The sequence below is a fragment of the Athene noctua genome, chromosome 18 (assembly GCF_965140245.1).
Source record: "Athene noctua chromosome 18, bAthNoc1.hap1.1, whole genome shotgun sequence".
Classification (NCBI taxonomy): domain Eukaryota; kingdom Metazoa; phylum Chordata; class Aves; order Strigiformes; family Strigidae; genus Athene; species Athene noctua.
This window is the reverse complement of record NC_134054.1, coordinates 11,296,385-11,311,182: the sequence shown is the minus strand read 5'-3', so window position 1 is coordinate 11,311,182 and position 14,798 is coordinate 11,296,385. Positions and strand designations below refer to the sequence as shown.

Genomic DNA, 14,798 nt, shown 5'->3' with positions numbered 1-14,798 from the left:
ACAACATGTTAAGACCAGCAGATTTTTAAACTAAAGTGAATTCCAACTACAGAAGTGATATAAAAAGTCTGTGATTGTGGGGCATCTTTTTTGCTGTTACGAGTTCTTGAAATAGCTATTCTAGCACCATTTTTGATAGATGACTTCTGGGTTATTATTCATTTATAAAATGGGACACCTCAGAGGAGAGAGATTAATAGCTCTGTGAAATTTTAGCAAGGACTTTACACAGAAATGGTGATCTCTGTCTTTTAAAAAGTGCATAATTAAACAAGTCGATTGAAACAGTGTTGAATACTTACATTAAATATTTTAAAATTTTGAAACTTTTTCTCAGTTTTGCAAACATTGCACAACAGTTTTAAAGGAAAAAAACCAATCAGGTACCTTCTGTTCCCTGTGATGGAAAGCAGAAATGAAAAATCTGGTGTAGTGTGTGTCTGAATGTAGTGTTCAGACAAATCTGAATGTGTTATGTGAGGTATTTTACTAAATCCAAACTGTTTTTAAAATGTTACTTATATAGCTGCAGGTATATATTTGTAATTTTATCCCACTGTACTACCAGGTCTGTGGAAATTGTTTAGGTGAATGAAAACGTATATGCATTCTCTGCCAGGCATACAGACTGTATTTGCACACTGTTGTATATCTTGCAAAGCCAGTTTACCGGCGACATCCATCTGTTTTATACTTAGTGTAAAGGAGTTAATGACCTGAGTAGTTAAGACTGTCCAGATGATCTGTATAATCCTTTCACACAAGTAAGATATTGTTGCAGTTAACCATTACTTTCTCCTAAATTTTAAAAAATATGTGGTACAGATCTTATTTCTGTCCTCCTCCCACCTTCTTTAGCCTAATTGAACTTGACAAAATTTAAAAAGAAAGTATGTGCAGCAAGGTCAGATGTATGAGCCTGAGGATACGCAACCCAATTACTGACTGATAGACTTGGGGCTTAGCAGTAGGAATCAGCCCTAATTTATCAATATTGTTTCATGTAGTCTCAATACTTTGACTTCAGCATAGGTTTTCGATGCCACTTTGAGAAGATAGTTTGAGTTTTGCCGAAACTGCGATGAAAATAAAGATAATCCATGAAGCAAGCAATGTGTAGTGCTGTGCAGATTAGCGCTGTAAAGGTGCTGTGTGACCTCGTGGCGTTACAAAAGAGCTTTAAGAAGCTTAGTAACAGGTTAAGGTGATGGGGAGAGACAGCTGTTTTCCCTTATTAACTATGTTATCCTGGAGCAGACTGTATTTTGCTGGGCTGTAGGCTGTTCTAGTGAGGAAAGTGTTGTGAATGCCAAGTGGCAAGATTGCATATAGCAGTTGGAAGCGTTAGCCTGGGTACTCTCTTGAGATAGCACTCTCTTCTAGATGGGGTGAAGCATTGGCAGAAAAACTAGCTGATGTGTTATAAATTATATATGTTGAAGAAGTTAGGGTAATGTCATTTTAAAAAATTCCCTGCAGATTCAGTATGCTAATAACAGTCAGAGGTAGCAGTGCTTCTGACTTGTGTTTGTTTTATGATCTACAGCTTTGTTTATATTTAATATAAGAAGGTTTTTCATCATTTTTTTACAAGTTGCAATCATAATATGTTCAGAAAGGGAGAAAGACAAGTATTGCTAAATTCTGTTTCTTAAATGTTATTCTTCTCACTCTGGAAATATTCCCCGTTCTTGAGTTTAATCTATTCCTAGTAAACTTATTTAAACAGTACTGCGGATTTACATAACAAATGTAGTTAGTATTTAAACGATTAGTCTATTTTGAAGTAGTACCCTATTTCGTTTAATGTAATTGCTATATTTGATCTTAGAATGAACTAATGCATGCCATGTGACAAATCCATTCATTGCTTGGTGTCATGCAGAAAGCACAAGTCAGCCGGTAATATGGGCCCCTTGGGGAAATTCTGTGGCCTCACTGAAAATGCAAAGCATGTGAAACAGCAACATAAAAATTATTCAGTGCTCCACGCTACTGTAGAGGCCCTTCAAGTTCTCCAGTGTACTCTTACAGTAACGCGCAGAGTGATGTCGTGCTTATTATACTTCTGTTGTAACTCCTTAGTCTAATTCAGAATCAATTCTCGTTCAAAACCCAACAACAAAACCCAGCGGCAGAAACCAACCAACAAATATTGAGTGTACGCGGAGTTCTTTCCTACTTGCTGTCAATCAGACCTCCTCTACCACTTCCTTTGGAAGAATCAATACTTGAAACCTAGAAACAAATTATGTAGGCAGGAATACGTATACCTGTGGTTGTTGGGCGACTAATGATGTCATAGCAGCAGAGCCGCAGCTCTAAAGCTTCTTTAGATGGGAAGGAACTACATGATTTTTACAGTGGTTAAGATTTTATACATTTATCCTTTGAGTTGGGAGAATAGTCTTGACCGTTACAAAAATGAGTCAAAGATGACTTGAAAAAAACCTCATTGATTTCATATAACTGGCAGTTCAGTTAGATTCTCATAGAAATACGTTCTCTCCTCCCTTTTTAGGCTTGCAGCTTGATTTGTTTTACTGAATAAATAAATGTTCTCGTAGAGATATTCATGTCTATTGAAAATGCTCATCTAGCCTGTTGTTTTCTTCCAGAACTGGGAGTATAAAAGTGATTTTTTAAAATATCCATTGGACTTTTCTAATAATTCCAAACTGTGAAATATATTACTTTTGTCTTGATACTTTTACCCGTAGTTCTTTGGAATACTTGTGGTTGTAGAGCTCTTCAGACATATGGCTAAGTAATGTGTAGGCAACTGGGGCTCAACAATGGCTTTTCTTCTTTATAGATCATCTAATAGAGAAGATGGATTCTGCTATTTATTATTGAAATGTTTAATTTCTGTCTCATCAGTCTGTGTCACATATGAAAGCTACTCGTAACAGTATTTTTTAGCAGATAACTCTCACCCGACAATATATCATCATAACCTTCACACATCGCAAAATTTAGAAAACAGTTTGAAATTTACAGCAGTGCCTTGTAACTCTAAGTGACTGATGACTATATATATATATTATTAATAACAACATGTTTTTCTCTGTATTGTGCACTGACAGAGAAGTGTTGGATAGAATTAATTGCCCTCCGTTATGTATCATAAATCCCACAAATCATGTAGCGCGTCTTCTGCTTGTTGGCTTTGAGAATGCACTGAGTGCTCCTTACCACATTCTTCCTTGTTTTCATGATATCCATTTAGCGTTTTCTGCTCTCTGCAGCATTGCTGGGAGATGGAGGGCGAGGCATCAGCCTGGTAGATGCAGCATGCCAGCAGAGAACTAGCAGTTAGTCTGGTTGTGCAACACAAGGCTGTTTTGTTCTCACCCTTCCTCCCTGTGCCCTCCCTGCGCCCCCTCTCTGGGCTGCTGAGAGAATATTTGTATCCAGCAAGGCCAGAGCTGGAAAGGATGGAAGCTCACAACCATTTTATATATACCACAAATCAAAATCGTGCTGTCAAAACATGAAAATACCTCAATAATTTTCTTTTTAATTTTAACTGTCAGCCTCAAGATACCACTTGCTCTCGAGCTACTCTGCATAATGTGTGCCAGCTCGCTTCTACTTATACTCTTGTTAAAATGTAAAGCAACAAATTTCCTGGCAGTCTCTGCAAAGGAGTGTAATATAACTTTCATTACAAGAAGGTGGTGAACATAATGTGACTTCTTAACAGCTGCAATAAGTGATGTGAAGCTATTAACATCTTTTCAAAACAAGTAACAAGTGAGTGGTTATTTTTGATCTCTATTCCTAAAAAAAAAAATGGCATGTTATTTTAAGCAGATAGCATTTTGTTTGCACTTATCTGAACCAAGTAAAATTTTACATCAATTCTCTAGATCTGTACTGCTTTGTGAAATTAAGAAAAACTGTAAAAACTAATGCTAAAATACACTCTTCATGGCTGGATTTCAAAACGTAAACCTGGATGTTAAATTTTATGTATGGAAATGATGGCTGCTAGCAAGGGACTTTAGCTCACCCTTATCCTTTTCCCTTTAGATTTATGATTCCGTGAGAGTTGCCTATTCCATTGTTTACTTTAATGTCAAACTCTTTGGTTCCCACTTGAGTATTCTCAAAAGGTGAGACACATCTGATGCTTTTGAATTGCTTACTAAGGAACCACGGTCTCTGGAGATAGGTAACCCATTCCAGATACAAAAGGGAAATAAAGAATTAAGACTGTCCATGTTGAGGGGCAGACAACAGTCAGTCTATTAGGCAACTGAACAGAAAAGCTTTTAAAAATTTGGTAGTCAACACTGATAACTAAAGACTTAATAAGTGACTTTTTTAAAGTGTAGCTACAGTCCAAGAGGACAAATGCTGTCTGGTTTACTTATTTTGTCAACTGAATTGGCGTTTCCATTGTAGTGTGATTAGAATCATTTTCACAGAAGTTAGTAGCTGAAGTTGATAACCATAGAATGAAGCTGTAGCAAAGAACGGCACTGTTTCTCCTACGTATCTTATCTTGACACTTAAGATATATCACACTGAAAACAAGGTCGACATTGTCTCTAGTTGAATGAATTCTTTAACACGCTATGAGAGGCTGCCAACTCAGAGATAGGATGTGACTACAGGATTTCATAAATATTGCCTAAAAATAACTGCCCAAATATGCAGAGTTTTTGTAATGTATGCTCTTGCTGAATAAAGGCAGAGTTGGAGTAGCCAGTCTAAGATCCTAATTGGTAAAGCAGCTCAGTTCTACAACCTTTCCAGAGATATTTCTCAGATCTTTTGCACAGATTATTATGTTGTATTTTGCAACTGTGTGATCACTGCATACAGAAGTAATTTAACTTTTTTGTTTTCTGAAGGATGTAACAAGATTGTTTTTTTCCATGTGATTTACTCCCGCAAACATAAATCAGGCTATTGTCTTCAAGAGTGGAAGGTTTGGAACCAAAAATACAATTTGGAGGTGATTTTTTCAGCTGCAAGTAATAGTAATAGTAATTGCCATTTAGTAATCTTTCACTTGGTAGAAACAAACCATCAAAATGATAATTGTGGGATTCATTGGGTATTGATTAACAAACTAGACAACCAAGCGGGCAGCATACGTTGAGCCAGAGCTCTGGCTCATGTGAAGTCAGAACTTACCTAGAATCAGTGGGGCAAAGCCCTTTTTATTCCATTTGCCCAGAGAATAAACATATTCCATGTCAGAAATAGAACAGTTGGAAACAATTGCTGCATGGGATGATGATGAAAAATATCTGGAGAAAGATACAAGGGTGATTAGACTTCTTTGAAGCCTGACAGCTGAATTAAGGATGTGAGTGAGTCCAGCCTGGCGTTATGGTGGAATCATTGTTGTATGCTGCAATGACATGAAGGTGCACTCGATAACATCTTTCCCAGAGAACTGTTAACGACGCCTTATGAAATGAGTTGTTTAGAAAAATTGAGATAATTTAATTTGGTTTCCACTGAAGTTGAGGAAATCCAGTGTTTGCAGTTACCAATCAATTGAAATCTATTTTGTCCTTTAGAAGTGTCGTTTGAAATAGTGTATTTTTATGTATTGGAAATGCAAAATTTAAAGTGTTCAAGGAATGTATTATATATAAAGATATTGTGAATTACTTTTTAATAATTTCATTATAATCTCCTGATTTACTGCTTGATGATACGGTGTTTATTTCAAGATTTTCATAATCTCAAATCTAGATTGTTCTGTTTTGTTGGAATGCGAACCCATTTTGAAATATCTGAAATACTAAGAAAGAGCCTGTAGTGAGGGTGAAAAGCTAAAATACCAGCTTCTCCAAGTGAGCACACTCAAGCAAATTGTTCTTTTTATGTGGTTTGGGGGGACATGTATGACCTATGCTGTGTGACAACCGATAGCCTTGGTCACATGACATAAATTAAAATAAGTTTTCCTTATCTCAGAAAGAGAAAGGTCTTTCAGATCATTCATAAATTTTAAATGAGAGACATATTATAATCAGGAGCTAATTTTCTTTTCCCATTATCTCCTGCCATTCTGTGATATGAGAACACTTTGTTCTCTACAACGGTCTTCACTTTGGTTTCTCACAGAAGTAATTCACTAGTAAAGACGCTGGATCTCCATAGATACCTTCACCAAGGCATGCAGGTGAACAAATCCTGTGCCCAAGGACAGGTTACATTCCAGTTTATCGTTCCTCATTTATGCCTCCTGCTCTTGCCTGAATGCACATTGACAGTTCCTGTTACAGAAACAGATTTAGATTCAGGAAATGTGGCTTCAGAGAATTGTTCATCCCACACAATATTTTAACACTGTGGGCTGTCTTAAATGTTAAATTTTATCATTGTGTAGAGTCTTGATTTTTAAACGTGCATGCTTATCTCCTCTTTAATTACAGTGTTTACTTGATGTCTGCCTTTCTTGTGTGTCTTTAACATCAGGCTCTGCTTTCTTTCATTGAGTTACAGGTGAAATATATGACTATAAGTTTTATTTCCTCTTTAATTATATTTATTACAGCAGAAAAAAAGAAAAAACAAACCAAAAAACCAGCCAAAACCTATGCTATTCTAACTGTTGGTTTCCCTTTTCTTACTAGTTTGCTGTTTTGTGGTTCATAAGAGATGCCATGAGTTTGTTACCTTCTCTTGTCCGGGGGCTGACAAGGGACCTGACACTGATGTGAGTACATTGACATTTAATACGTTGCTTTTACACATAGTTCTGTGTTGTTACACCTAACTGTGAGAATGAATTGCAAACAATAACAAATAGGCTCTTTATGACAGATGAGTGTAGTCTGAGTGGTTTTTAACAGTTCTGAAGTGATTATTTATGGACTGTAAGATCTAGTTTTGATAAGGAAAGTAACAATGAACGCACGATCAAGGACAATATCCCTCAGAACATGACAACCCTTAGGTGTTTACCCAAGCATGAAGTCACCATTTTATTTTTGTTTGCTTTATGTTGGATGTATTTGAGATGAACAATTCCCAGGAAAGGCTGAGGCTTTTCTGAGCTTTCTTTGTATCCATCTTATCTCAAGGTATATCTTCAGACTTGACTCTGGTCCTTGTTCTCTCTGCACACAAGGATCTGTGGCTCCAATAAGATGACTGCTTAATCTTGAGCCAACTGACTTATCTGTGATAGGTTTTTGAAACAATTCTGTTCATGCTTGAGCTAGAATACGAGTCAGGATACACCCGTTCTACCTTGCTCTGTCAGTACTTCTATATACACATAGCATTTTCGGACAACAACCAGTTTGTACTTCCAGTACATCTGCTTACATGGTGAGGCACATGTACAAGAATTTTTTGTCACCCTGCTGAAATAATGAACTAATCTTGTTTGTTCACACAAAAATAACATTTCTTTGGGTTTTATAAATTCCACTTTACAGTGAAGTAATTTAACATCTGCTTATGGGAACAATACATTCCAAGTGTTCTTTGTCTGAATGGCTCTGTTTTGTTTCTTATCACATATTCATGCTCTAGATTGTAGGCTATTATCTCCTCTGATGAAATGCACCAGACGACTTTCCTTGCTAGGTTTTAATGAGCTTCTCATGAATTGTTTTAATATGCTAGCCATGAGATCAATGAACAATACATGGGCAGGAGCCACAAGGGGGTTTGGAAAATTTGAGATGTTAAAAAGTTTTCTAATTTTTAAGTTTAAATGTAGGGAAATGTCAAAGAACTGAGAATAATTTTAAGAACCGTTTAATTTTTAAACATTTCATGTATTCTTAAATGTAGGTATGAAAGAAAAATGCTTAAGTTATCAGTGTAGTTACCCTGTTTGGACTCTTCTGTTTAGCTGATAGAGAAAATCACTTCCAGAGAGCAAACGAGGTCTTAGGTGACCTTGGTCATACCTGCGGTTGGTCTTTCTCCACTGGTTGCAGAGAGAGTTGAGCAGGGGGGAGATCTGACAGTCTTGTGGCAGCACGCTGAAGTTGGTGGCAGAAACACTGCTGTCCTCAACATCCATCTCATCTCTTCCTAACATTCACCCTGCCCCCTTGCCACTAACGGAGAGGTGAGCCCCTCGTGAGCCTGCTCCTGAACAGTCCCTTTTCCCAGAGATTGCCTGCCATCAATTACCACTATTTTGGCAACTGCTTACAATGGAAGAAGCTTCACTGTACTTGAAATATCATTGCTAAAATCAACTGAATGGTATTAAAAACATAATTGTAACTGAAGCCTTTCTTTTCACCTTTCCACCTTTTTCCATATTCAGTTCTGGTAACTCACGAACTGCTCTGTTATTTCACTTGCATCTGTATCTCCAGCTATCTTTTTCTTCCTATTCACTTTTCTTTGCACTTATCTCCTCATCTCAAATTTTCTTCCATCAGCTGCTCCTGCTGCAGTCCTCGATACTTGTTGCCATTTAAGAACCATGACACTCCAAAAGAGCATTTCTCCAACAGTGAGATTCAGAGTATTTAAGCTAAGGGCCCTGCTCTATATGTACACAGTCACCCGAAGTTCAGGACTTTGATAGATCCAGTCAGGGTCAAGAAGTCAGGGCTCCAGCATGGAGCAGTTACATCGATTACCTGTGCAAAGAATGTGGATACTGCCAAAGGTTCATTAAGTATATGGAGTGGGACCGGGGCATAGGAAGCACCAGTGCAGCTGTGCTGCATCCTTGGGAATTTTGACAGTTACTCAGGGCTGTACATAAAGCATCTCTTTCCACTTAGCATAGGCTTTCTTGAAGCAAGTCACTTAACTGAGCTGAGGTCAATTTTTATGACAGAAGTCAAAGGAAGAGTCTGTTGACAAGAACATAGCAGTTAGAGCACTCACTTGGAAGCCAGTGCAGAGGCTTACAGGCATTCACAGAGCCTCTGTGTAACGCAGGAAGGAAGCCAGTCCTCAGTCTGGCTTTGCTCGTATTGTTTCTTAATCCGTTTTGTCAAAGGAGACTCTACTATTAAAACAATTACGAAGGCAGGAGCAAGAAACCAAAATCATTCTTTATATCCTTTTTTTTCTGAAAGTTCCTGAATTCTTTAGGCTTTGAAGGGAAGTGTGCAGATTGGCTCTGTCTGTAGAGTGTAACAGGTAAAGCAGTCTTTCAGAAGTTGCGGATTTGAAGTGCCTTGAACTACAGCAAGGCTGAAATCCTGGTCTCCTCCTGTCTGGGCGAGGGTTTTCATCACTAAACTACCATGCAGAATGCAGATGGCAATACCTACTCTCTCCATATCCTGTTTCAAAAAGAAAGTGCCGTAGCCACTATTTTTAGTTGCAGTCCAGATGACTTTAGGTAGAGTCGACCCATCTGCATCCTGCTGGATGGTGTTTGGGGGGTTCTCTGAATTCTCCAGACACCTGTTGTGTTGTGTACGTGGGCAGTGCCAGTACCAACATCACGCCGTGCTGTCTGCCCCGGGACTTGCTGTCCTAGAAACTCCAGCTTAATAGGCAAAATTTTTATATATCAGGTGAGTGACTGTTATTACCAACCTGAGTAAAGGTCACCATTACCAGGTAGGAACCAAGGTAGGCGGCAGTGCCAGAGTCACCCTGATGTGTATGTCTGTAGCTGTTCCAGCAGCAGCCCGGCTGGGAGAAATGCAGCTGCACAGACATCGATGGCAAAATTCCTGTTGAGCATCAGAGGGGAGAGAATTTCAGCAGGAGTCTTAACAATTAAAGAATATCTGTTTAATTACTCATTCTATAAGTATAGTTCATACCTACAAGCAATACATTCTGATTTGCTTTGGTCAGTCCTAAAACACAAGTAGAATCAAACAATTAAATCTGGTTTTAACTTAGTGCTCAACTGTGATATAAGATGTTCATTAAAGTTATTGTTGATTAACAGTTTTAGTGGTGACACTCATGAGTAGGTCTATCTATATCTGTAATGGATGGTTTGACTCTTGAAATAGTTCTTTTTTTAAAAAAAACCCACATGGGTTCTTCATGGTTTTTCTCCTAAAGTTCATAAATGAGAACACATATTTGTGTGTGAGACCATTTAATTTTATCAAGAATTTCTTCACGGTTATAGAATCTGTTATGTGGCAGGTTGTTAATAGTCTTTAATATTGCTGACTGCATTTCATGATTTGTTTTAGCCTTGGTGATTAAATAAATCAGCCTAATGCCTTATTTAGTATTTGGGTTACCAAATGATCATTTTCAATATTTACACAGAAGCGCTATCTCACAAACAGTTTGAAGATTAAAAGCAAACAGAAAGTAAATATGTTTTATTAAAAATGTGCTACATTAGTGGATCTTATTACACAGAGGATTGTAAAATGTTATGCTTCAGTTTACTGAAATGTTTAACTATAGGGTCTGCCTTTTTTACAATTCAGTAACTTACTCCTATCCGAGTTAGTACAAGCTTCATTCTGAAACATTGTGTGCTATAAAGCTTATCATAATATTTAGCAGATTTTTAAGTATTAAAAAGTCCTTTTCTAAATTATTTCATGCCGGTGCATCAGCTTTTCCAGTGTCTTTCCACGATGTAACCTTTTCATTAATTGTAAGAGTATATTATCCAGAGTAATAATAGTAAATTATAATAGAGGAATTTTATATTAATATACATTGTGCATTATAATAAGTAATTGTAAATTATAATATGTTAATGCTCATTACATATTCTAATAGTTATAGATATGATCATTTTCATTACATATTATAATTTTAAATGGTCATGCACTGTGCTTCTAGCATAAATGAGGCAATCCTTACAAATGCATCGTTAGAATAACTATCAGTTAAATTTGTTTTATTTAATAAGGAGAATCCAGAGTCTAACAGTCAGATAGGTGTCCCACGATGGGTGACAGTCAGGGTTAGAACACAGAACATTTCAATACACAAAACGTTTCCCACTCAGAAACAAAACTGCCTTTAAGAGCCAAGGGAAGCATTTTGCAGGCAGCTCTTGCAGGTAAGTGTTCACAAATGTCCCTGCTGAGGCCTTGAGGTATCTAGGACACGATGGCAAGGGCTTATTTATAGATTTGTCTTGAGGCGAGAGAGTGTGGCATTCCCACTACATGCCTCCAGGGATACAGAGAGGCTCTGAGCTCTGGGGTTTATCAGTCAGGGAGGAAGACTCCAAAGGGGAAGAAATCCGTAATTTTTAGAACCTTCATTCTGACTTCTGTGAAAGCCGAAAGTGTACATGTGACTGGAGGGCCAGGTCAAAGTATATCTGTAAATAATGCTCTTTTGAAAGAGAGGATTGAACCACTTCAAAAAGAAATTGTGTTCAGAGAGATTTCTATCTGTACGAATTTTCAAAACTTTTGTAACATGTTTCGGCTGCAGCACTTCCCTGCAAGGAAGGGGGAGATGCACTGACAGGTTCAGTGATTTCCCTAAATATATTTAACAGTTGCAACAAAAGTTATTTTTTAATTTCTGGATCTTTAAATGTAGTTATACAGGAAGCATAAGGGATTTCAGACTATGCTATCCATAGATCTTTTCTTATTTCCTAGCCTTTCTTGCATGCCAAGTATTTAATAAACTAACTACACGGCTGTATAAAAGTCCTGTGGTCTGTATCATGCTAAAAATAGTGGTGCACAAATATTGTCTCCTCATGTAACATTTTTATTTGCTACAGTATTCTGTTGCTGTAGAAGAGGGAATAAATTATTTTTATCACTTTAAAATTAAATGCCTTAATAAAGGTGAGAGTAAAAGAGACAAAGGCTTAAAATGACTTTCCTTTTGCTTTACTCAGACTAGCTGAAAGATGAGGTTGAAAGGTCTGTGTTTGTGCCAAAAAGAAAATAATACCTGTGAATAAACTGGTTGTCCTTGACTGGTACTGAAATGATGGTGTCTGGGGAACAATATCCTGTATCAGATGAAATAAGAATTTGCAGGATCAAAAAATTTTAATGTTTCCTTAATACTTGGCAGGGTGTGAGCTCTGGTGTCAGCAAAATACCAACTCAGGAAGTTATTTTGCTGCTATCTAACGGCACTCTGTAGTTTGAATAGAAATTATTCATCTTTTCTTCATGGCCAACTCTTTTATGGTGATGCTATTGAGTAGAATTTAACAGCTCCTGCTGCTGTTATACGCTAAAGTTACATGAAGCATCATCTCCAATTCAGATACTTGGTTTTGGAAGATTGCTCGGTGTTCATAAAAACTATTTTAAGTCATTGATGAAATGCTTTAAAACTTGAGTAAATTACTGTAAAAATGTAAGAGCTACCTCAAAAATTGACTGCTGCTGTAACTAGCTTTGCTAAGATGGGTTTAATATTAAGGAATAACTAGTCAAGTTTCTTTCAAAAAGAGTACTTTAAAATTGGGAGTTAAATCTTTGTTCCCTTTGTTAATGGAATGTAGTCACCAGAAAGTGTTTTCAACTTGCATGTGTTTTACTAAAATGTTCCCAATTCCATACCACATAGAACTAAAAACAAAACCAAAAAAAAGCACCAGTAATTTAAAATTGTGTTTGGCCGTATTAATTTTTTTCAGTACGAGTTTATAAAAAATATAGAGTGCACGAGAACTCTGACATTACCATCTCTGGATCAGCACTATTCTCCTTTCAGATAATGATAATATAGGATCCAAAGGAGGTTTATGAGCAAAATAAATAAATAGGAATTAAAAAGAGAAAAAAAAAAATCTAAATGAGAACAAGTGACTGTACAGTCAAGGGAGATAAAATCTGACTTTGCTCCTCAGAATTGCGGTGAGTTCTTGGTATTTCAGCACCTAGAAGAGGATGAATTGATAAGACAGAGGTGTGGGCTTACACAGAGTGAAACAGCAAAACAGTTCAGCAGGCTAACTGACCTCATGGATGTTCAAGGTGGCATGTATGGAAAAGATTTTAAAGTTGATAAGCCTCTTGATATTGAAATTATTTTTGAGATTTAAAAATCAGGCTAAATTTAAACAACTTTGAGGTTTTGTGGGATGCTGCAGGAGTGGAATATTTTCAGCAGTGGCTTGAATATTGGAATATATTCAATATATATATAGCTGCAGAATTTGCAGTTGACAGTAGGGAGCGTTTAAAAGAACTCTAGAGGACAATGTTTAAGTTCAGATTTTTTTTTCATGTATTAAGATACAATTTAATAAAAGAAATGAAAAAAAAAAAAATCACACCTGAGAGGGGAAGAAAAAAAAAAATCAATGAGAAGTGATTGTGAAGGTAGTAGTGCAGAAGAAAATGAAGGAAGTATTTTAGTGGGTCGTGAACTCAATAGTGGCCAACAGTGCACCTCTCATACAAAGGTAATTAATTTCCTGCAGGGATATGTTAGAAATTATTATTCCATTTTTTAGTGAGATGCTTTATGTAGAATTCTGCAGCTCTTCAGAAGGGGAATTTGGAAAGGAACAAAAATGTTAGAGGTCTTTAAAGCATGACCTGTGAATATTTTCCATGTTTGTTAAGTTGTAACCGGGTATCATTTGGGCAGCTTGTGGCAAGGGACACTTAACTGTGTAACCGTTTTTTAGGTGTAATGATGGGTAACTGCTGCAATAGGTCACCAAAAGAAGAAATTAAGACTTTTGTTTTCCATTTTACTTCTCTAAACAGTGCTGTAGATATTATCTGTGTCCTCATCGGACCTAGGGGAGAGATGAGTCCCATAAGGGTCAACCATGCATTTCATTTTATGGTTTTTATGATTTTAGAGTTGGGAGGAGAAGGACTGACCCTCAAAAATAACTATGCTGGGAGACTAGTGGGAAATTATAATTTTTAAGTGATAAATTACAGTATGAGACCAGTCAGCTTGGGTTTGGTCTTAGTCTTGGAGCAATGCTTGTGTCCACAGTTGCTGCAGCATTATGCTATTCAGTTTGACAGCTGTGGTTGTGATACAGATGATGTGAATGATCTTCTGCCTTCTGTCACACCTCTATACTAAGCAGGAGTTAATTAATATAGTTGGGCTGTCCTGGAGGGTTTAGTTATCTTGACCATGTTTCTTTTTCTGTTCAGTCCCAGTAATGCCGAAATGTTTTTCTTTTTTTCTTTTTTAAATTTTCCCCTCCACCTTTATTTAGACTTCCAGACTGTTTATATGTAAGAGGCTGGTTTCACAGTGAAAGAAGATAGATGCTTTACTGGTCTTGGGAATTAAAAAAAAAAAAAAAAACAACCAAAAAACCACCCCCATGAAAAGAAAAGGCAATAACTGGAAGCATAGTCTTAAGATTTACTGTAGAACTAGTTAAAAAGGGATTTTAATCAGAAAGCTTTGCAGTCTGTTTCCAAGGATAATGAAGTACAGCAGCAGGCCATGTCTGATTTACTTTTAACCCTTTGGTGTTTTTCACAGTGAAAAGCGACTGGTTTCTACATATCAACATCATGAGTGACCTGAACACCAAACCGGCATCATTGAGAAATATAATAGAATCATAGAATCCTTTAGCTTGGAAAAGACCTTTATGATCATCAAGACCAACTGTAAACCACCAAGGGTTTTTTTTGTTGCTAATCTGAATTTTGGATAATAGGCAATCTTGTCCTAGAAATATTTTCTGTTTAATTAGAATAAAAATCTTCTCACTTCGTTACGAAAGATACACAAAGGCAGGAAGATCTGGCAAGATACAGTTTACTGCTTGCCAGATTAGCAAGAATGCTCTCTTAGAGAAGCCTGTAGGAATTTTTTGGAAGTGATTCTTAAACAGCTCTGATGCAATAAATTTAATTTTTCATTGTATACCGTCAACAAAGAAAATATAAACCCCCCTCTATTTACAAATTGAGATACCATCTCAATGTGTT

The 14,798-nt window shown here is 36.9% G+C and overlaps 1 protein-coding gene across 3 annotated transcripts in view; it reads left to right on the top strand.

Annotated features, from left to right (window-relative positions):
* PRKCA (protein kinase C alpha) overlaps positions 1-14,798 on the top strand; it is a 156,888-nt gene that overhangs the window by 53,577 nt on the left and 88,513 nt on the right. For all 3 annotated transcript variants that reach the window (XM_074922291.1, XM_074922289.1, XM_074922290.1), the window contains exon 3: positions 6,606-6,688. In XM_074922291.1, coding sequence (XP_074778392.1) covers positions 6,606-6,688 — 83 coding nt within the window. The remainder of the gene's footprint in view (positions 1-6,605; positions 6,689-14,798) is intronic.